The 23,885-nt window shown below is 51.1% G+C and overlaps 1 protein-coding gene across 2 annotated transcripts in view; it reads right to left on the bottom strand.

The window, feature by feature from the left end:
• Positions 1-1,076: 1,076 nt before the first annotated feature.
• The window catches only part of Astn1 (astrotactin 1), a 279,960-nt gene continuing 257,151 nt past the window's right edge, over positions 1,077-23,885 (bottom strand). For both annotated transcript variants that reach the window (XM_026388461.2, XM_026388462.2), the window contains exons 18-23: positions 22,436-22,569; positions 18,269-18,420; positions 17,058-17,193; positions 11,042-11,142; positions 4,244-4,427; positions 1,077-1,362 (exon numbers count right to left, since the gene is read on the bottom strand). In XM_026388461.2, coding sequence (XP_026244246.2) covers positions 1,125-1,362; positions 4,244-4,427; positions 11,042-11,142; positions 17,058-17,193; positions 18,269-18,420; positions 22,436-22,569 — 945 coding nt within the window. In that variant the 3' untranslated portion in view covers positions 1,077-1,124. The remainder of the gene's footprint in view (positions 1,363-4,243; positions 4,428-11,041; positions 11,143-17,057; positions 17,194-18,268; positions 18,421-22,435; positions 22,570-23,885) is intronic.

Below are 23,885 nucleotides of genomic sequence, written 5' to 3'. Positions count from 1 at the left end.
TATGCCAGCAGCCAGAAGGTGGGGACCACCGCGGCATCCTCCGCTGATGGTCCTCAGGGAAACCACTGGCAAAACTAGCAACTCAGCAAGTTTAGCAAGGGGAGAGAGAGGACAGACCTTTCTGGAGATCCATAATAGCTCTAATTCACCGAAACACTGACATGGACGTGCCAACCCCTCTTGAACCCAGCCTCACCTGCCGGGTGAGGGGCAGGCGCTGCGAACCCAGGCGCTGGGGTGCACGTTAGTGGTCTGAAGAGGTTTGTTTGTTTGTTTAAATGCTGCTTACTTCAGTAGGTGGTGAACTGCCAGCTAGTCTCCCAGGGAGACGTCTCTGAAGGTGCACTTGGCAGTGACATCTAATTGCCACTTAGGAGATTTCACAGGGGCATCTTGTCACTGCTGAAAGATAACGGTGTTCAGAGGGCACAGCAGAGCCCCATTGAGGGGGGTTTAATTCTAGTCCTGGCTTAAAATGGGAGACCTAGAAACCCAGGAGGCCCACTGGGCTATCACGGCGGTGAGGTGTCACCTTTGAGGGGTGGAGACAGCCGTCGGAAGGCCTGGAGGAAACCGCGATGCACACACAAGGGCCAGTCCCCCAGTTTGCTTTGCGTCTTCCTCTGTGAGCAGGGCTGGGGCTCCCAGAGCAAGACGCCTCCCAAGGAAGGCCTGCGGTCAGGCCCGTGCAGGCCTAGCTCTCCAGCTCCGCCTCTGTCCCCAGTTGCAATGGACTCAGGAACTCAGTAAGAGCAGGTGCCTCGGCCAGGTGGAACCTTTGTGGGAGTATGACAGAACTCTTGAGCATTTGGACTGGACTCTTGAGGGTTAAAAAAAAAAAAAGGATGAAACAAATTAACACCAAAACAAGTCCCAAAGTAACCCTCTAAGAAAAAAATGGTGCTGCCTGAAGCCACTGCCTGTCGGGCTTACTGATGGTGCCGATGGAGCGCGTCAGACTGAAGAAGTTTGCAAGGAGAAAGGACCCCTTCCTCCCTGGGGTAGGTGTTCTCTCTGGAGCTTTCAATGTTCCATTAAAAAATGATAAAAACCCACAAACCAACCCAGGTGTCCCCCTCCGCTCTCCTGCCCCGGTATGGCAGCCACTCGCTGGCCCCGTGCTGTCAGATGTCTTTGCTGTCCCCGTAGTCGTTGTAGGGGATGCTCAGGGTCTGCTCCTCGCAGGTCTTCCGGAGGTCGCGGCTGAGCTCGGACCAGTCGAGCCCGTAGGGCCTGATCTCGCTGTAGCGGCAGCCCAGGTACTGGAGCGCGCGGCGGCGCAAGCCTATCTTGGGCTCCTGAAGGAGTCCGTCGCACCAGCTGCTGAGGTCTCCAAGCTGGGAGAGGATGAGGCCAGCTTTCCTGTGGACGGAGCGTGGGGGATACTTAGGTTAGAAAGAAAGAAAGGCAGGCAGGACAGGGAGTCACCATTAGTGTGAGACTCCAAACTTGAAGAGGGCAGAGGCTGATGGGCTTTGCGGACTGTTCTACCTTTGGCACTTGTAACAGCAGATCCAGGGAATGAACGAGAGAATGAAGGGCTGACTGTGCACAGTGGGGCAGGCACCAAGAGAAAGGAGAGAAAATGTAATAAGAAAAAATAAACAAGAGAAAAAAAAAAGAAACCCTAGTATTTTAGTGGGAACGTACACTTTTTAGAATCATGGGGACGGCAGTCTTGGAAGACAAATCAAATCGATTTTCTTTAAAGCCGTTAATTCATCATCAACTGATGACAAGTGCTGTGCTTTGCTGAATATGTCCCCTTTCAAGGCTCTGTCTGAGCTGGTGAAAGCACCCAGTAGAGTGCACTGAGGGGACTTTCAAATGTGACCATTGGTGTCCGCATTGAGGTAATGATGGCACAGTGAGGTCCAGGACCGCTGTGCCCTCAGCTCACACTGACATGGGGTCCGTCTTTGGGCATGAACACTGTCAGTGGCACATGTCACCTGGCTAACCTCCAGGCAAGCTCATGGTCCATACCCTCATCTCCCCCAGGAGGCATGAGGCCACCGTCAATACCAGTAAGCCCCAGTCAAAAGAGTGGGAAAGAAGGGCGTGGAGAGCAGAGGGGAGAGTGGGCTGCCTCAGCTCACACACCCTGGAAAGCAGTGATCCCCTGGGTCAGGATACAGAGTGAGAGCCCCCAGCCTAGAGCTGGGGAAACAGCTCACCCCTGCAGCCCCTTCTTCCTGGGACACCCTGCTGTCAGAGATCAGGCTGCCTGAGAGCTGGTCCTCAGGCCTCCCTGGCTCTCACTCAACACTTAGGATGAGTGCAGAAGGATTCCCTCACCTATTATTATTATTATTATTATTATTAATTATTCAAAGACCTAAGTGACCTGAAGCTCATGAAGGAAGATTCTCTTATTTGATCAAGCTCATGGGAGGCTGCCCGGTGCTCTTCTGGAACACCCAACCAACAATGCGCCTTGCAATGTTTACTGACTGCCGGGCTCATGCAGAGAAACTTCCCTTTTCTAGTTTAATCAACAATTCCTCCCAGAAGCTGGAAGTTTTCTGCACCCCATTTAGAATGAACTCTCAAAGGGCAATAACTATGCTCCTTTCATTCCTCTTCTTCTGTCCTGGCCGTGAGCGTCCCCAAGGGGCGGTCTCCGTGCTTTCCTAAGAGGCCACACTGAAGCAAGGCGGGGTGATGCTGGAGGGAAGGTGTGGAGCTCGGCAGCAAAGTCAAGGGGCCAAGAGTGGCGGGGAGTCTCTGCAGGGAAGGGCACATTTCCTGACTCCAGTGGCAGGTCAGCGCCAATCAAACAACACTCCCCCGCCTAAACAGCTTCTCAGTCTGAGGATCTACACTCTATCATCAATTTCTGCTGCTTGGCCAAGAAGATTTTCCGAAAGTTGTCAGCAGTGAGGACATTGGTGGCCCTTCCTCTTAATCCATCCTACTGTATGGCAGTCATTGCTAACAAATTCCTGGGGGGGTTGAAGAACAGGAGCAGAGGAAGAGGGAGAGCAGCCTCTGAAACACCTTCAGGAAGCATGCGGGAGGCATCCTGCCCCCCCACACACACACTCCAAAGGCAAACTGAAGTGCCCCATAGAGCCTTCGTAGAGACTGTCACGGCTCACATTCTGGTTTTTCAATAAAAATGACTCTGGGTCTGCCCTTGACCATCTCAGACCCTGGAGCCTTCTTTCTTGGAAACAGCACAACTCTCCGAGTATTTTCACCCTTAGCTCAATCTGGAGGCCTCCGCCAGGGAAGCCTTTCTCCTGCTCACGGGAAGTCTGTACCCACAGGCCCATTTTCTCAGCTAGCCCCAGAGTGGGTTGATGTAGCTGAAGGCAGAGGACTTCCCTCTCCTTTGGTCCTCCCCGAGATCCCTGAGGAAATCTGAGAGGAAAAACTTTATTTTTCTATGGGCTAATGAAACAACACAATGTCTTCTAACATCTTTTTTCTTCTGTAAAAGACCAGTATTACACAGGAAAGAGGCCCCTGGGAGGAGAGAGAACAGTCAGTAGCCAGCTTGATCTTACAGTGAGACCCACATTTCTTCCCCTGCTCACTTTCTTTATTAACCAATTTTCCTTCTAACTCTTGAGTTACAAAAGAGAAATTTACAAAGACTCCAAATGCCCTTAGAAATCAAGATGAAATATGCAATGTTAGTACTATTCAAATTGTGGCATTTATTCTCCCTAACCTAGAATTGTGTATGTACTCAATAAATGTCAGCAGAAAGGAGGGCAGAGGGGAGCAGCCTGGGGCCAGGGGATGCTGGTAAGCCCTGTGCCATTGCAACTTAGGGCAAAATAAGGTCAAGGAGGGCCTTTAACAACTCTCATGTTGCTTTCCAAGAGAATGCGGAATTTAACTCAAAATAGGTCTGAACTATGCAAATAACATATGTAAAGTTTGTGCAATAAATATTTTTGGATAAACTTCTTGATAAATTCCTAATTTCCTTTCCCAAGACTGAGCTTTGGGCTCCTACAGTTTTGGCATTTGGAATTAAGCATCGGCATGATACAGAGGGCAAAGCAGGTCAGGAGCAAAGGGTTTCCAAGTTCAGGAAATGCATTCATGACTTGACTGCTTAAAGAGCTTTACAAACTAATCTGCATGACCAAGGCCATCAGAAAGCAGAGGACTTATTTCTCTGAGCACCTAAGCTCATGCAGGAAATCTCAGCAAAACAGTATTATGGAGCTAGAAGTACAAAAATTCGAAAGAAACTTTAAAAGAGACAGTGCAGTCCATTGGTTACCTGGGGCCTAACTCATCCTCACACCGCCAGGTGAATTCTCCAAAACTCTCATAGTGCTGGTTATAGTGGTAGAGAACTCGATGTAAAGTGGGGGAACCCAGATCCAGGAGGGTGTTGTAGGCAGTCTGTTGCTCTTTCCCGCTGGTATAGCCATTGAAGAGATTGTAGATCTTATCTGCTATTTCTGAGGAGGGAAGAAAAAGCAAAGGAAACATGCATCCTTTAATGAGGGTCTGAGACATTTCAACATTATGCAAGCTTCAGACTTGCACAAACCTAGAGCGTATGGCTTACTGCACACCTAGGCTTTGTGCTCCATGCGGACTACAGGTTCCCAGGTCATGATGCACGAAACAAGAAGAGATTAAGGCGCAAGAGAAAGGGTGTGTCAGGGGACGTGGTGAACAAGAGATGTATGCAGCTATAGTTGGCGCAACCCCTCTACAAGTGGGAGTACTCTAAAATAATGACAAAAATAGCATATAGTAAATATACAAATCAATAACATAGCCATCTATTGCCACCATCTAGTGTTACGTTCTGCACATGAGTGCATGTGCAAGACTTTTGTATGACTGGCAATGTAGCTGATTTGTTTGTACCAGCGTCACCACAAACACACAAGAATGCATTCTGCTACAGCATCATGATGCCACAACGTCACTATGTGAAGACAGGAATTTTTCAGCTCCATTATAATCTTATGGGACCACTGCTATATAAGTCACATGTCCAGCATTGACCAAAACAGAGTTCCACAGCATGTAACTATCAATAAGGTTTCACATATTTAATATATATGCACATGTATGTATATGCATGCATATGTGTCTACATATGCACACGTTCGTGTGTGTGTGTGTGTGTGTATGTGTGTGTGTGTGTGTGTGTGTGTGTGTGATGTTAAAGAATACCCAACCTAAAGGCTGGAGAAAATGGTTTGTATGATTCAGTTTGCCTCTGCCCCACCAACCTTCAGTTTTATCTTGTTTAAGATAAAAGTGTTCAACTAGGATACCTCTAAGGTCGAGTTCAGTCACAATACTCTGTCTCTACCCAGGTTTCCTAAAGATATGTAACCTGAGGCAAAAACTTGAATATTCACACTTGATTGGCAGGTGCAATCCCAGGGAAGCAGGAGGAAAGAGAAAGAGAAATGAGGCAAGAAACAGGGACAGGAGTACACAAGGTGCTCCGAGGGACTGGCCACGTCCTCCTGAGAAGCTGGATGCTGCATTTTGTCTGGACCACTGGATCCCTAGTGCTCTCTCCAGAGGGAGAAAGAAAGAAAGGAAGACCAGCTCCCGTCCAAGACCGGTCCAAGTTCGCTCACTGAGGATTACAGCCCTGCATTTCTAGGTTGCACGTGCCTGGGTACCAGTGGTCTGCAAAAGTGACAGTGGCCCAAGCCGCCAGTGGCCTTTGCTCAGGGAGGAAGTGAAGCACCAACAGGTCACTGGTGAGCAGCGTGGACGCTGGGAAGCAGTACTGTGGAGACAGCACCTCAGCCAGAGCCCCCTAGGGCAGACAGAAGGCGGCACGCAGACCTGCGGCCATGCAGACGTGGCCTCTAGAACACTCTGCAGCTCCACATGAGCCCTCTTTCAGTGCGATTTATCTTTCCAGTATTTTGGCCTCAAAGAGGCCTGAGTTTGGTGATGTGGCAGAGGGACCATGATTCAGTTCAATGTTTCCTTCTGCAGCTCACAGCACTGCACCATACACGCCTTCTCATTAAAGCTGCAGAGAGGAGACGCACTGACTTGGTCTTCCCCGACGGCCGGGAGCAGAGCTGGGGAAGCAAGGCTTGTCTCAACCCGGCGTTGACTCTAGGGATGAAGAAAAACGTCCCCGGGAGCCAAAGCCTTCACCCCCCTGAGGCTCCATGAGAGGAAGGCACAGCAGCCCGCTCCGTGCCACAGCCCCGCATGGCTGCAGGGCTCCTGGCAATGGCAGCTGCACCCAGGAGTGTCCTGGGTGCGGGGAGTGAACACACGTTGACCTCCATGATATATGCCATCATCTGAAATAGGAGATATTTCACTCTCTGATCCTGTGCAGCTGCTGTCTGGCTTGTCTATCTTGTCCATGTCTGTGAGGACAGAGCCAGTTCGGAACTTCTTGGTGCCCCAGGTAGCTAGCACAGGGCCAGAAAATACAGTGAATCAAAAATGTCAGCTAAGTTCATGGAACTCATGACCTTGGGTGCAGTATGAGTCCACTTCAGGAGCAGGCTTCTCGGGCAGGTTATGTCACCCCTTTGGCAACATAACTTAAAGCCGACACATTTCGCTGCACTAAAAATAATTTTGCATCAGAAATCATGTAGATTTTCAGGTTGTTAAAAATGGGATCAAGACATAAAGTGGACAGTGATCTAGAAGATGATGATCTGTAGTGTCTCTGGTTATTTATTAAAGACCTGTGAGTGCCAAGAACTTTCCATACATGAATTTCAATTCTCACCTTCCTGCAGATGGATTTAAATGTCCCTGTTTTATAAATAAGGAGATTCAGAAAGGCCCAGTTACCTGCCCAAGGTCACACAGCCAATTTAGGCTGGAGTTAAGGTTCTCCAGTGTGTCTATCTGCCATTGCTATTTTACACTGACACTGGGTAGTGGGTTGTGTGTAGCCAGTTTAAGGCACAGGAGGCTCAGTCTTGGGGTGAGGAATCTGGAGTGATTGTCTCTGGTAGTGGACGTGGTTCTGATTGGACCTAGGTGTAAAGTCAGCGGATCTGAGATAGAAGGAAGCCGGGGGCTGTTCTAAGAGCTACTCAGGGGGAGACAGCAGTGCGGCTCAGACAGGAATGACCAGGGCAGGGAAAACGGGGTCAGACAGCAGCTTGGCCGGGGAGGTCGGGCGCCCCCCTACCCTGCTCTGATGCCACTGTGTTAGTTCTTCCAAGGGGAAACGGCCCAACCCCAGGCTCTGGAGTGGCACTCTGCTGGGGAAGGGCAGTGGCAGGGGACGTGATTCCCGGCACCTTTGCCATGATCACACATCCTGCTCAGAGCCCTCAGGGCTCCCCAGGGCAATCCCAGGATCCAGTCCCCATGACAACCAGGCCCTACCAGACCTGCCCCAGAGCCCTGGAGCACCTGCCCTGCCCCATTCCTCTCTTCAACATGAACCCAGGGCCGCAAGCTTTCCTCCTCTTCCAACAAGCCACGAATCTCGGTGCTGCTGCTTCTGGTATGATGTCCCCTAGATATCTGTGGCCTCCTCCTTCACCTCTGCCCAAGCCACTGCAGCCAAAATGCACCGGCACTTCCTCTGCCCTACCCCACACCGTGACCTCCATGAGATCCGCCATCATCTGAAATAGGAGCTATTTCACTCTCTGGTTGCTGTCGTCTGTTGTCCCTGCCCAGATATGACCTCCAGGAGGCCAGGGCCTTGTACCTAATGTCTGGGATAGACATTTTGTAAGGACCGAATATTTGTTGGATAAATTAATATAATATTCATTTATCCAACAAATTATTATAATATAATAATTAAAATATTAAAAAATAAATCCATAAAATCTGATGATAAACTTCTCAAAAAAATAGACCAAGTTTGATTGTTTTTGTTTCTTCAGCCTCTAATGCCAGGATTGATAGGTAGCTATTGAAGCAGCAAATAAAGGAATGGCCATGTGTGGAGGCCTGGTGCCAGGGAGGGCGGCCGGGTGACGAGGAGGACTGGCACTCCTCCATGGAGCTCGAGGCAGGCCCGGCCCCACCCTCACGCTGGCCTGGGGGACGAGCTGGCACCTGCTGGGGTTGGGTGGTCTCGGTGGCACACGTGGCCATCGCTGGCGCCCCCAGATGGAGCACAAATGCCCAGTGGCTTTACTGTCCTGACGGGATAAGAATTCCTAGAAGGTATTTCCTTTAGGAAAGGTCTTCACATAAAGGGGAGCGTCTGGCCTCTGGCTGGGTAATTAGGAGCTGAAGTCATGCTCAGGGCCACTTAAAAGGCAATTCCCACTTGTTAGTAGATTTAAGCTCAGACCCGAGCCGACGATGATATTGATGGTCTCCATCTGGGTGTGAGGGAGGGAGGCACGTGGCTTTTTCAGCAGAACTGCTAGAGCTTATTAATTTGCAAGGATCCCCCAATTAGTCCAACTCGTTAATCTCCAGATTTGCCTGGTGCAGGAATCCTCCAGGCTGAAGGGTCCAGGACCTGAAAGGGTTATTTCATTCTCTGCACGAACTTGGCTCTTGTGCCCGAGCTGGTCTGCTGGGATTCCAGGGAGTTTTCCGGGGGCAGCACAAGCAGGGCACATCTTGATCCACCCTGAGGGACTGCAGCTGACCCCAAGGAGCCCCAGACAAAACAGGGTCGAGCTCTGTGCCTGGCCAACTGCTTCCCACCAAGCACCTGCAGGTGGCACCATGCTACCTCGCTGCCACCTGCTGTCCCCACCCTGTCCTCTCCAGCGTGCCACCTACTGGGCAGAAACCACGGTGGCTGCCACCACCTGCAAAGTCACCTGCAACCTTTCCAGCACAGAGAAAGCTGAGGCACCTGTGATCACCTGCTTCCCTGCAGCTTAGAGGAAGAAATGGAGGCCTGAGGGCCCCTGAGCTGCCCCAGACACTCTCCTTGGGGACAGTCCATCCCGCAGCACATCCCAGTGACACACAGGGTCCTGAAGGGAGAAGCTTCTGGTCTCCTTTTTCAGGTAAGCTTCCATTTTTCATCAACATTTAGAAATAAAGGAAAAGTTTTCAATCTTTGGCAAAACAGCCCTCAGAATATTTAGTGTAACAGAGTAAAAGTGGGTATTTAGTGTAACAGAGTAAATGCGGGTATTTAGTGTAACAGAGTAAAAGCGGGTATTTAGTGTAACAGAGTAAAAGCGGGTATTTAGTGTAACAGAGTAAAAGCGGGTATTTAGTGTAACAGAGTAAATGCGGGTATTTAGTGTAACAGAGTAAAAGTGGGTATTTAGTGTAACAGAGTAAAAGCGGGTATTTAGTGTAACAGAGTAAAAGTGGGTATTTAGTGTAACAGAGTAAAAGTGGGTATTTAGTGTAACAGAGTAAAAGTGGGACTGGGGTCAGATGGTCCCCTGACTTACTCTGATCCTGTTTCCACAGCTATGAAATTCACTTTCCTTTAATTCTGAAAATGCTGAGTTCCTACTGAAGAGCAGGCTCTAGCACTCATGTACCTTTTTACATTATCATTTTAGATTACTTAACTCGGTTCCCACTAGAACCTCATTGGTTGGGGTATGCACAGATGAGCAAACTGAGGCCTGAGTTCTCAAGGTCAAGAAAGTGGATGATGGAGTAGGAGTGTGAACTTGAGCTGTTGCCTCCAAGGACTGAGTTCCGAGGTCAGCCAGCCAACACCCTGCTTTCTAGGTGATGCGGATATAATGGTGTAGGAAGGAAGCTGGCTCCCGCCCTCATGGGGCTCACTCTCTAGTGAGGTCAACAGACATTATAACTGTGATAATAAGCAGCAGGAAGGGACGTCCTGAAGGAAAGAAACAAGGACACCTGACCGTGGCTCCTGCCCCCTCCTGGCCTGTGGACGCCACACCATCTGGGCTATGCAGGCTGAGATGAGTCTGTCGGAAGGAGTGAGGGTGGGGAGCACTTGAAGTGATGGGACCAACTTGTGCAAAGGAATGCAGAGACTGACCAAGTGGGCAGGGGGTGGGCAAGGAGGTGTTGGAGAAGTTGATGGACAAGGGCCATCCATGGAAATTCTAACCTGACTATTAACTATTTTTTGTCATAAGGGGAATGGCAATTTATTAAGGAGTCTGCATGGAAATCACTCCTTCAATGTGCCACGTGGGTTAAACCTGAAAAGGTTCTCAGAAGTCGCACAGTGCTACGGTATCGGTGGTTTTAACTAAAGCAGGTCTAGGTCACTCTTCTGCCTGACTTCGTATTATCCTGATGTCACCCTTTGGCATTCTGGGATTGTGACCCTGCTGATCAATCAGATGACAACCAGAGTCAGGAGCCCAAGTAAGGTGATCCTCTTGGAATCTGGCAGCCTACTCTTCCAGCACGGGTCGATGTCTGCGTCGATGATAGGCCAAAGCCATCAGGTAGATTCTACCTGATAGATACTGATGATTGATCGGATCACTTTAACTAGTGTGGAGCCCTGCAGAAGGGTGACCAGGCTGAGGGAATTCTAGGTGTGTGGGGTGAGAAAACCTGAGAGCAAGAGATCGTCGGGAGCGTCCTATGAGTGATGCATGCTGACAAACAGACCAAATCTTCCCAATTGCCAGGGCCAACCCTGGTGTTTGTGTGTGTGTGTGTGTGCGCGCGCGCGCGTGCGGGTATGAGATCATGCATGTGTCTCAGGGAGGTGGGCTTGTACTGAAGAGGGACAAGTCTAACTGAGAACTGAGCTACAAGCACTTGCAAAGGGAGGGAGGGTGGGGGCGGGGGAGGGGGGATGTAAGGATGACTTGACCTGCGGCCTTGCTCCGCTGCGGTTCAGAACATCAGACTCACAGAGAGTAAGAGGAGGCCCGCGGGCACCTTCAGGCTGCAGGTTCCAGGCACGTACCTAAGCACCGGGCGCCGGGGCCTCCTCAGTGCCTCCTGGGCCTCCCTGGCCCTGGCCTGGGGGATGATGGCATATAGCATGGCGCAGGGCAGAGGCTGAGGAGGCACGCTGGGAAGTTGGGCATCTGCTGGGCCTTGCTGTCTTCCCCTTCCCACGACCACCCCTTCAGGTGGTTCTGCAGGACACCTGTGGCCCCATCACATCAGGGGGGTCTCTGGGCATGCCTTGTGGACGATGCTGACCTTGGTCTCTTACCTTGGGCTTTGACATCGTCCACCACGGGACACGGGGTCTTCACGATCACGTCGCTGGGCCTGGAGCGCCGGCCCGTGTTGTCCACGCCCCACAGGGTAAACCTGGCAGGGAGGCGGAGCAGCGTTAGCAGAGGACACAGGCCGGGGTGGGGGCTCTGAGCCCTGGTGGGGCCCAGCCTCTCCTGAAGGGCAGGTTGTGACCCCAGCTGCGGTTGCCATCTCGAGGCCACCTACCGCCATCACTCAGGCCAGAAGCACCCAGCCCACGGCCTCTCACTGCTTCCTGTGGCCTGGGACTGGAATCTGCTGTCCCAGTGCATTACCTGTGGACAGCACCCTGGTGTGGGCCCTGCTGTCCGCGTGAGGCCCGGACCAGCAGCCTCAGCATCCTGGGGGAGCTTTCTTGGCCTCACCCCAGACCTACTGAATCAGGCCGGGACCAGAAACCTGTGCTTTACCAGGCCTTCCAGCTCTTCTCTCTTCTATTTAGTTTTTTTTTTTTTTTCTTTTCCTTCCTTTTTTATTTATTTTTTTTTTCCATTTTTTAACATGGAGTCTCTCTATGTTGCTCAGACTGGTGTTGAACTCCCGGGCTCCAGTGATCCTCCCACCTTGGCCTCCGAGTAGAGGACCTACAGACCGGCTCCATCACCTCTGCCTCCCTTCCAGGGGATTCCGGTGCGGGTTTAATTGTGTCAACTACTGAGCAGGAGAGTTTATGTCTTTGGAAACAGATGGTCAGAACTTGGCCACGTGGAGTCACAGTAACTCCTTGAGCTTTAATTCTCCGTATCTGAGAAGTGAGATGATAATAAGATCAGTGGCTTCAGTGTGAGATGAGATGATAATGCACAGAAAGACCTGGGACATGACATGGTGACATGACATGAACCCTCTCTGCTCCGCTCTGCACCGCGCTGCACACCCTGACACTTCCATGCAGGAACCAAGGACAGATTCTGTCTTTAAAGTCAGAAGCAAAACAGCCAGAGTGGAGGGTCCCTTGGCTTGCTGGTGGCTGGACCCTGCGTGGCCCTTATGCAGCTCTCTCTGCCCCAATGAGCCGCTGCCCGCTGTGGGCCAGGAACCCATGAACTCAGAGGGAGGCTGTGCCCCGACAACGCGAAGACGTGTTCCAATGAAACCTCCAGAGCAGTGTGGGGACTTGGCCATCAGAGACTCACACAGAGCTGCCTGACCCGTGATGGAGCTGGACGGAGAGGAGAGGGAAGAGCCCAGGGCCTGCGACTCGGAGGCTTTTCAACGTACCCAGAGAATAAAGCCTGGTGTTTCCCAGGGCCTCCAGAGGTCGGGGGTCTACAGGACGTCAGGAGGGCTGCCCTCTTTGCCTGTTTCCCTCCACTGTGGCCACAGGAGGCTGGGTTTATTGGCAAATGTGGGCTTTTATTCCCCCTGGCAGAATTACAGGGAGGGACAGAGGTGAAAGGAGGAGAGATGTCACCAGGTGGCGTGGCCCAGGTAAACGATAGCTGGGCCCCAGAGTTGACCTGGTGAAGGTGACCTAAAGACTCTCAGGAAAGACGTGTTCCTCACGACCACCACTCCCTCTCCATAAAGAGACCCGGAGAATGGTCGGAGCCAGGACCCGTGTGCCGGGAGATGTCATTCGTCCTCTTCTACCTCCCAGAACCCCCACACGGGCATCCCAGGGACTCCCGAGCGGGCTCCAGCAACCCTGCAGGTGGTGACCCGCCTGGGTCCAGCTCAGTACAGCCCACACCACAGCTGCTGGATTCCTAAAGGACTCCCCGCCCCCTCACTGACCAATCAGGACCAAGCACTGTCTGCAAGGGCTCACTTCAGTCCCCTGGCCTGTGCTCCTATGCTGTGGTCCATGGTCTCACCTAGCACCGACCTCCACCTTGACCCGTGAACTGGGGGTCCTGCCGCCCTCCCTCCTGCCACCAGCCACACGCTTCCCAGGGACAGTGCTGGGCTAGCCCTGGCCGCCATGGCCTTGCCTCTCATGCATCCTCAGCATCTTGGTCCTGTTTCTAGAATTACGAGTGAGGACACCAAACCCAGGAGCCGGTGCCCTGATCAGACTTGCCTGGCACCAGCTCCACTCAGAGTCCAACCTCACACCTGGTCTTGGAGCACATGCCCGTTCTCTCTCTGCACACTTGTTCCAGGCCACCTTTAGCAGAGCTTCCCAGGGCTGGACCCAGCTCGTGGTCCGGATCCCATGCTGAGAAGTTCCCAGGGGCCCTTACGAAGTACAGGAAGGCACAAAGTCCAAGGATCCAGTGTGGCACAAACCTGGAGAGAAGCCTCCTCTAGGGAGGGAGGGAGCCCCTTTCTCACTTCTGAGATTCTGACCAGGGCCCCTGATGTGGGGGGAGTTGGTCTCCTGCCCAGGGGTGGGTGGCTCGACCTTTGTTGTGGAAGCTTCCCTGACCCTGCAGTTGTTCTTCTCGGAACCAGGAGGCCTGAAGCCCTGCCTCCCCAGGCTGCTGCCCCGGGGCTGGCATGGCCCTGGGCTAGGGCAGGAACCTGTTGGGCTCTCTTGGTTCCACCAGCCCGCGTTCTCCCTGATTTATGGCTGAGGTCCAACATACCTTGGGCCCCTGCGATCCAGTCCTGCTTTTCTTTGCTTTTTCTCCTTCCAGGGCCCTGAGCATGGCCTTGGAGCTCCAGGTCAGGGCTGCAGTCTGGTCATCCTCTAGCAGGCTCACCTTGTGGCCCACCACGTCAATCCTAGTCCCACAATTTCAGGCAGATTCCCTAGCCCATGGTGGAAAACGTCCTTAGCCTCAGGTACCGACTTGGCTGCCCAATGAAGCCTCACTTGGTGTCTGGCTGGACTCACTTCCCAACTCCAAGCTCGCCCCGATCCTCTGGGCAGCTCCACGTTATACCTTGCCTGACTGTAAATTCCAGTTGGAACGAAAGCACCTGTGCTTACACTAATTCTCACATGACTCTGGGCAATGATTGTAAAAATTAGGTTCCCGAGCTCTAAACCACTTTTATTTTTAAGCATATTTTATTTTTAATATGAAGCAAAGACTAGGGAGGAAATGCTCCGTGCAACCTTCCCAGTGAAGACGTAGCTGGGCCTGAGGACCCTCCCTGGCAGCCCAGCTCCTGGGGCCCTGGGGATCCTGAGGAGCCGCCAGCTGGTTGTGCTGGTGAGGGCTGGGAGCACACGGCACATTTTCAAGTGGAAACGTCACGTGCTGTCATTTCAGGAAGGCTGCTCTGTTTATTGTTAGCATTATCGTTTCTACCATTGAACACTCGCAGGACAGTAAGAGGGTTAGCTGGGATTACTGGGTAGAAGAGATAAGCCTTGCTCCCAATCCAGGGGGCTCAAGTGTAAGTCCATTTACTGCTTCATCTGAAGCTTCTGGCTCCTGCCATGGCCGAGGGGCTGGGACTGTTCCGTGCGTAGTTAGAGTTGTGGTGATGACACTGGTGAGGGTGTGTGCGTGCGGCACTGGCTGGTTTGGCTCCAGAGCTGGCTCTGAGAGGCCTGGAACTTCATGCGCAGGGTAATCGCAGGCCTCCAGTCGGGCTGCTTGCCTGCTTTCCTTCTCCAGGCCTGGTGTCTGCGGATCCCATTCCTGAATGATCTGTCTGCTGCCACGTGTCCAGAAGGCAGAGGCTCTCCTGTGGGTGGGTGTGGTGATGAGGGGACAGTGGGCTGGACGCCTGGGGGCCACCTTCCCATTCTGTAAGGGGAACGGGTTGGACGGACTCACTTTAGGATTCCTCTCAACCCGAGGTTCTTAACCGTGTTTGTGCCGGGGACATTCTCAGAATAGGGCTTTTTTAAATGCACTAAATAAAATACATCAGAGGACTAAGGAAGCCGGCTGGAGGCAGCTTTCCCTCTGTGGCCCTCGAAGCCAGCTCTTGCCCTTGTGTGCCACAGTCAGACCGTGCTGCTAGGTCCCCACTGTAACCTGGGCGGCTGGGGTCAGACACAGCGTGGGAAAAAACCCCAGACCCTGGTCCAGTTCCTATCCATCGTCCACACCCCAGATAACTAGCTGCGTGATTCTGAGGATGTTACTCAGTTTTGCTCGACCGGTTTTCTCAACTCTAAAATGGGAATAACTCCAAGCTCACAGGGACAAAGAGGATTCCCAGACACACCCAGGAGAAAGCAGCCGGTCAGCTCCCCTGCAGCTGCCTTCCTCCTGTTCTACAGGTAAGAACGCTCCCTTGCAGAAAGCTTAAGGCTCTTACAGTCCCTTGGTGGCTAGAAACAAAACCAGGCTTGGGGCCCCACGTGTTCCCAACTCCTCTTCCAGGCTCTCTCCCTGTCCCCGGGCCTGAAGCACAGGCTTCCCAGCATCTTTGAGAAGGGGGAGTCACTCCCAGGCCACCCACCTCACCCTCTCTCCGTGATCTGCAGCGCCACCTTGTGGAGGCCGGCGGTTCCTCCCTTAACCCCAGGCAGGCAGGGTCTCCTTCAATCATCAACATTGACAGAAAGCTTGTGTCTCCTAAGACACAGGAGGGGAGCACTAGGGGGTCACCAAGGAGAGTAGAGTGAGGACAGGAGGGGCCTGTGACCTCTGATCAGGAAACAAAGCCAAATCGGGCCGACATGAGTTACATCCCTGATTGGGTAAAGCCTGGCACTCCTGACTGTGCCAACCTCCTGCTCGTTACAACCGGGAAATCCCTAGCCAACAGTGGGCCGGAGCCCCTGAGCCCTTCTCACAAAGGGTCATGCGAGTTTCCCTGAGTCCGGGAGGTTTGGCAGGGCTGGTGGTGTGAGTTCTCAGATCCTCCTGGTTTCCCAGGAGGGAAGGACCACAGCTGCCCAGTACCAGAGCAGGAATGAGGACTGTCCACCATCACTTGAAGAGCAGGCTGCCTCCCCTGGTCTTAGTACTGTCACCTACACCTGCACACACGTCCCCATCCCCCAGACGTCCCTGGTCCCCAGGTGTTTTGCTTTCTCTACGCAGGGCCTCCACTTCCGGCTCCTACTAGTGCACGGAGGTATTCAGCCAGAGCAGTAAGCTCGCGGCCATCAGTGCCACTCGAATCCCCAGCACTTTCGTCTTTGAACTCCCTCACTGTGGAAATGGAAATGATTGATTCTGGAAACCCTGACTCTCTTCCTGTGACCTCATCTGTAAACTGTGAAATGCTTCTCATACCGATGGGGAAAAGGCCCCAGCACCGCATCACTGTGAGTTCTGCCTTCGCCCCCAGAGTTTTCCATCATGACTTAGATTCTACCACCATCTCTCCTCTTTTGGCGTCTTTGACGCCTCTGCTTCACAAATATTGTCCGATTGTTCCGAGAGCACAGAGAATAGGGTTGTTCCAAGTGCCTCGGCTTCATTCACGGTACTTTCTTTGAAGAAAAATGCCGGCCAGTGCTAAGTTCTATAAATTATCTCAGTGCCCCTAATGCTAGCTTTCTAAAGCACAGTTCTTGATGTTCTTTCCTCAAAAAACAAACAAACAAAAAATCAATGTTCTCCTCTGACGTCCGGTGTTCACCAATTCTGTCTGCCTCAGTGTCTTCCGTTGCCTCTTACTCAGGTGCCCGCTGCCCCTTTGGTCCACTCGCTGCTTTCCTCCAGGCCCCTTCATGCCCCTTGGCCTCTGCCCTCGCTGTGTCCTCAGCCTGTGTTCCCTTCTCCGTGCTTCTCCGGCTGTGGACGTCTAAGGACCTGGGTGGAGGCCGTCGGCTCTGGTTGGGAGGAATGGCTTCCCTCTTTTTTCTTCAGTGTGTTCCTTGCTCTCCTTTCAAACATTTAGCCATTCCACCTTATGTTCAAATCCGTTGTTGATATCTTTGTCCTCTACCTTGCCACCCCCAGGAGGGACAGGATGGTTGTCTTCCTAGATCCTACTCGTGCCTAAGCATTCAAGAAGGTTCTCTCTAATGGCTCCTTAGGAACAAGACTTCAGAGGCTCCAAATCTTTTGCCAAGACTCTAAAGGAACCCAAGCAGCTAAGGGAGACCAGTAAAGAGCCTTGAACATTTCAGGCAAAGAATCTCCAGGCAGGGGTGGGTTACTCACATGTAAATGGTGTCGGGTTCCAGGCATCGAATGATGAGCGAGATGGTGGTGAGCTGCTTGTCTGGCACTTGAGATGGCATGGCACATGGGGACTTTGCTCCAGAGATGATGTCGTCCACGAAACTCAACACTGTTTCTATCCAGAGGGAAAGAATTGGAAAAGCCGTGAGAAACTGATGGCCAAACAATGACAAGATATAATCAACTCAATGAGAACTTATTAAAATCGGTCAATCCCAATCTCCTTAAATTCCTAGTTTTTTTTTTTTTTTTTTAAAGGGGGGTGAGGAGAGACCCAGAGGATTTTTTTTAAACTGTTTCTTATTTAGCCAGTTTAGACCTATTCTTCCTGAGCTGGTTCAGAAACAACCTAGGTAAAATGGACAGACAATATCTGTGAACTCTGTCATGAGACATTCTTGGAGTGGACGAAGCCAAGCTACTTTGGCCGGTGGGTCACTGCCGTGCCTCAGTGATACCTGTGTACCCCAGAAGAAGAACCTCAGGAGAAGCTGTAGACCACTCCCCAGGCCTGAAGGCAGTCACCTGGGGAACCCATATGTGTCTCAGTGGCCAGTTCACCAGAATCTATTTACCCTGATGGTGGACACGGCCATCCTGATGGGGGACGGCATCTCAGCATGAGTCTCAGAGATGGTGTTGACCATTTCCTCTGCATAGACAGGGAGATAACAAGGCCTGGGACATTTTTCATGGTGCATTTCCATTCCTTTAAGGCTTCCCTCTCTCCGCTGGACCCAACAAAAACAGAGTTTGCTTTAGGACAAAACCCGGAGCCAGCGCATCTGTTTGCACATGCTTTCGCCTGGAGGGGGTTATTAGCAAAGAAATTTTTTTTTTCTGTAATCATGAGAGTGGTTAGCAGAGAATTGTTTCCTAATTGTGGGAGAGGATAACTAGCATACTGTATTGCTGTTTCTTTGTGAGTGGGCCTAGAGGCAATGAAATGGACACCTCTTTCATAAACAAAAAGAGAGGCAAAATCAAAACAAGACTCTTGGATGCTCACCACGCAAAGACTCTTAAATGGACGAGACAGGCTGCTGCTTGGAAGAGACAGGAGCTGCAGCTTCCCTGTCCTCCCACACTGCTCTGGGTCCTGGGGACCGGGCAGAGCCGGAGCTGGGTGTCCTTCTTTTGTTTTATTTTTACCTTAGATGTAAACTAGTCCACGTGCAGGGCACGCTCACCTGTCTCCACTTTGGAGTGGTCCATCCTGTCGGTGACCTTCTCTTGACGGAGGAGGTAGTCCACAATCTGCACCCCGATTGGTGGCTCTGAGTGTTCCCACTCCAGGACCACGAGGGTGCTGCTGGGCTCATGAACCGTGGAGAGTCTCAGCCTATGTGCAGACAGGAGGGGACATGAGATGGGGACCCAGCTCAGACCTGCCCTGGCCACTGGGCACCTTCTCAACTGGTACATGGTATACTCTTCCTTTTTCGTTTTTCTAAAATATTTATTTTTTAGTTGTAGTTGGACACAATACCTTTATTTTATTTATTTATTTTTATGTGGTGCTGAGGATTGAACTCAGGGCCTGGCACGTGCTAGGCGAGTGCTCTACGGCTGAGCCACAACCCCAGCTCTTCTTGCTTAAGCTACTAAAATGACTTCCCTGGAGGCCCCTCTCTTTCACTAGACAGTCCGTTTCTTCAAGATCCTTGATATATGATTTATGCCTCTAAGCACCTGTTACAGATTAGGAACTCAATGAACATTTGTAAGTAAATAAACAGACAAATAAAAATAAATGAATGAATGTTACATGGGTAGGGGTAGTTTGGGAAAATTCTCAGGATCCAGTGGTCTAAAAAGAAGAGGGGAATCGGAAGCAGGAGGGAAACCTGAGTCCCTATAAAGCCCTTATAAAGGTATGCCTTTATATGGCTTGAAAATACAATTTATGGATTTCTTTTGAGAAATTTTAAGACAATGTGTGTCCTCCTGAAGGTGGTGACCAAGGGAACCTTGCATTAACAAGGCCACACTTAGTTTAGGTTCTGTAGCTCACTGGGATCTGTCCTGTCGTCCTTGACCCCCCTCCTGCTTCTTCCCCATCTTCCACCGGCTGCTTGGAAGTGGTGCCCATGGAGGGCTTCAGAGGGTGTGAGGACGCTGTCCAGTTCTCCCTGGCCACTGTCCTAAACCTGCCTGTTCAGTTCTGGTTCGTTTTGCCTTTGCTCTGGGGTTTCTGTGAACCTGATGCTATCATTCCAGCATCTACTTGTTTTTCTCAATTTGAAATCTCATTCTTTGCGAGTTGTCCACTTTGGCCACGGCTCTGCCTTGCCATCTCTTACCTCCTTGTACCTCGTAGAGCCTCAGTAATCATTGTTGACGTTCACTGGTGTGGACCTCCTGATTGTCCGAGTGGTTTCAATTCACTGCCTTGTTCTGACTTCTTCTAGGGGTCTCAGGTTTCCCTTCTGCTTCCAATTCCCCACTTCTTTCTAGACCACTGGATCCTGAGAATTTTCCAAGCTCCTGCTCTCTCCAGCCTCCCCCCCCCCCCCCCCGCCGACCCTAACTATTATCCCTGCTACTCACTCCTGTCCTCGGTTTCTGAATCCCACAACCATCTGCGATTCAGGCCCTCCTGCCCGCCACTCAGCTCCCAGATGACTCTCATTGCTCTCGGGGACCACTGGGCAAGACACTGTGGATCACCTCAAACCATCTGCAATGTTCTATTTTAATTCAGTAAATATTTATGAAATACCTGTTCCTTGTAAGGAAGTGCTGGATCCTAGGAACACAGTGGCCCTAGCCCCTACTTTTATGTAGCTTAGTGGGTAATAGAAATATACAATTATACATGTGCTAAAAACTTCAACAAGAAATCATAGGACACTGTGGGAGCAATAGTAAGGGGTTTAGCTAGTGGCAAAATAATTGAAAACACATGTTCTCCTGCTAGTGGCTACTATGAAGGAGCACATAGTTTGCATATGACATTAGGATGGAATAAACCCAAAACAGTGCGGATATTGACAAATTCATTAATTAGAGTCATATGCCGAATGCTATTTTGAAGAAAAAGCGCTAGGCAGCTTAAGTAACTAACTAAGCCTTCTGAGAACTCAAATTCTGTGAAAATATGGACTAAGACCAGCCCCTATTGAGAAATAGAAGTGTGTGCGATTTACACAGACTTGTGTAAAATTAGAGTGTTTCTATTTCCAACTACCAAGTAAAATGCAAGAAACTAATGTTTATAACTGAAAGAAGTGATCAGAGTTGACAAGAAAAATGAGGTACCTAATAGACATTTCCTGTTTATGATATTTTAACCCAACCTGCTCTTTAGCTATGATAGTTAGTAAACGCAGGTTTAGAGAGGAAGCCAGCCTGGGGCCACTGGTTGGGCCTGTGTCTACTTGATAGCTTTGCTGGCTTCAGTGGGACCTTCCAAAGGTGGCTTTCTACCTGGTAAGTCAGTCCAACAGCCTGAGATTCTGATGCACCCTTTCTCCTGAGTGAAGGAACTTGGACTACTAATGAACTTGGTTCTCCTTTGACTCCAGAAGTCCAAGTTGTGATACAAAGAGCAAGAAGCCAGTGCTGGGGGAATCTAAAACCACCCACAGAGAGAAGGAAGACACTGGCTTGGAATGACACTCTACCAACATCTTCTCCTCTTTCCATTTTCTTTTTGCTCAGTCCTGGGCCTTTAATGTCCACCTCACTCCATGAAATAGGCCTGGCCTCCACCTCCTGCCTCCTGCTTCTGCTTACTCAGCCCTCAGTTACCACGGGTCCTACTAGCTTTGGGATTCCTTGCTTTACCAACCCATGGGGTCTTGTCCCACCATTGTGTCCTACCAGCACTTTCTTTTGGATGCATATTCTGTGGCTTCACCAGCATGGCAGATGCCCTAACAGAGGCTAAGCAGAGTCCTGCCTTGGGCCCTGGCCCCTCGGCTTGCCTTGTTCTGTTTAGTCTTCCCTGGATGGGGAGGATATTGGACATGTTCATTCTCAGGCACTTCTGTAGCACCTTCTCCTCGTCACCCCTCAAATGCAGATACCCTTTAATGCTCATCCCCAACCCTCTGCTCCTCACAGTTAATACTTGCTCCAGAGCATCCTTCCACAGAGCTGTGGGCCCATCTCCTATGTGGGGGGATTGGCAGGCATCTGGTTATCTCTAGTTTACTTTTTCCACAGAGCTCCATCCTTCTCTGCCCACTGACCATCTGCAGGACCACCCCCCATCCACCCTCCCCTCCCATGCACAGCTCCAGGCAAGCCCAAATAGAATTGGCCTCCACAGACCCACATAGCTTTGTTGCTTCTCTCTTTCCAGCCAGCCAGGTCTTAAGCCTGAAGGTCACTCTCAGCTTCTCCTTCCTCCTCAGGTGCACAGTCACCAGACCCTGTTATTTCTACTCAAATCATCTATCAGTTTTGTCTTCTCCTATTATAACGGATGATGTTATGGCTTATATATTAGGTTTATATATGAGCTCATGTGTGAGACAATGCAAGAATTTTCACAGGTGAAATGGAATGGAAGGTGCAACATATCCAGTGGATTAAACCACTGATGTGGATTAACTGAGTGGTAATGATAGGCAGGTAGGGCATGGCTGGAGCAAGCAGGTGTCCCTTTGAGATTTATATCCGCCATGTCCTGAACAGCTTCCCTCCACCATGCCCTTCCACCGCGTTGTTCTGTCTCACCTTGGGCCCAGAGCTATGGAGTCAGCCAAGCATGGACAGGACATCTGGGACCATGTACCAAAATAAACTTTCCTCCCCTTTAAGTTTTTCTTCTCAGGTCTTTGGGTCACAGTGATGCAAACTGACAACAGCAGCTGAGAACACGGCTCTGGGTCACGGCCCTACTTCCTGCTCTATGACCTTGGAGAAGTTATCCAATCCACTTGAAGTTGTCTCCTAGTCTATTAAATGGGGAGGGGGTGAAGCAACATCTAAGTACTCTGCACAGTGCCAGGAGTGCAGTGAGTGCGTAATGGGTGGGAGTGTTGGTGGTCTATCAGATCTCACTGAAGACCTCTAACATCCTCCATTCAACAGCACTGTGACCCTACAACCTCTTAACCATCCTGCTGTTCTTTTTGCATATTCAAGGAGAAGTTCAAGTGCCACTTCTTCCATGAAGCCTTCACCATTGCCCAAATTTGGACTCCAGCCACTCCTCTTCACACTGTCTTGAAATGTCTGTAACACTTGTCACATTATCTCTGGTACGGTAACAGCTCCCTGAGAGCAGGTACCATGCCACCTGAGCACCCAGCCTATTGCTCTGTAAACAGTCAACATTCAGTACTTCTCTGCAGACTGATGCAGAGGCATGCACACAAGAGAGAGGTAGAGCGAGGGAACCGTACACAGGCTGTGGGAGCGGCGCGCAGGTGGGGAGTCCGTCAGCTCCGAAAGCGGTGGAGTCGCAGCGACACCAGTCCTCGATGACGTCTCCAGTGCCCGAGCACCAGAGGGAGCTCATGGTGGCCTCCTGTAAGAGCTGCACAAGAGAGCAGGGAGTGAGCACCGGGCAGCCAGGGCTGGGGCGTCAGGACCAGGAGATGGCGTATCAAGCCTCTGCGTCACCCAGACTGATCTCCAGAGAGCGCATGGTGTCACCATCACACCATTTTTTTGTCTATAATTCTTATCTCAGGATAAGAAATTCTGGGGAGGCTGAGCCCTGGAGAACCTTGAGGTCCCCCTCCTTTAAGCATAACAGCTCCTCCCTGTGGTTGAGAGGTGTCACCTTGGAGGCAAGACGTGCTCCACCTCCATCTCCCTCCCAGCGGCTCCACCACTCAACCCACCAGCTCCAGGCTTCAGGAACAATGACATCTTTCAACATGTCTCTGGGTGCTGGCCTGCCCCACTCCTTCCTCTGCCCAGAGGCACTCTGCCTTTTCAAATACCTCCATCTGCATCCTCATTTGCCTGCCTCATCTTGCCCTGGTCTTCCCTTCCTGTTTCTTCAGCACACTTTGTAAACCACTTACAAAATGCATCAAATTCTGCCTTGAGCGGTGGTTGGGCATTAGGCAACTCTTTCTCAATAGACCATTAAGAGGGGGGAAGCCATGTCTCACAAAGGCTAAGAAGTACGCTTGGGTCAGTGTGTCCTGGGTGAGAACTCCAGCTTTGTCAGTCTCTGCCATGTGACCTGGGGCACCTACATGAAGGCAGTTTTCTCAGTGATAAGGTAGGATAAAAATAGCACTTTGCTCATAGGGGTTCTGTGACAATTAAGTGGAATAACACTTGCCAAGTGAAATAACATAAGCACAGTACCGGGCACACATTAGTCAACATTGAATGCTATCAGTTGTTATTGTCTTTAAGTGACAGGGTGGAGTCTCAGGTAGAACCTGGTGACCGCCACAGAGCCCCGCACAATGGCCCTCACGGAGCTGATTACCATTCAGCTGTGGATAAAGTTAGACCACTGAGGTAACAGAACTCTGGAATAGGCAATTCCAGGGTGAAAAGGTGGATTCTGATGGGGTTCTGACCCCTTAGTGGAGGTCCTCACCCCCAGGTCAGGGTGAGCTGGGGGTGGCTGCTCCAGGCTGGCAGCAGAGCTCAGAGCTCTCCCTCTGGGCCCCTCTGCGTCTGCAGCTGCCCCTGCTCTGAGGACTCCCCGTTCCGCTCTCCACATCCACACCCAATCAGTAAACAGGGGAAATGAAGCCTAGCTGCCCTGCAAGAGTTTAGACCAAAAAACTCAAAAAGAAGAGAAGAGGAAGAAGAAGGAAGGGAGGAAGAAAGAAAGAAGAACCCTACGAAAAAACCCAAATACCTCAACCTGGAGCAGGAACC

This window comes from Urocitellus parryii, chromosome 9 (assembly GCF_045843805.1).
Source record: "Urocitellus parryii isolate mUroPar1 chromosome 9, mUroPar1.hap1, whole genome shotgun sequence".
In the NCBI taxonomy this organism is placed as follows: domain Eukaryota; kingdom Metazoa; phylum Chordata; class Mammalia; order Rodentia; family Sciuridae; genus Urocitellus; species Urocitellus parryii.
The sequence above is the reverse complement of the archived record's forward strand: the minus strand, read 5'-3'. Positions and strand labels throughout refer to the sequence as shown.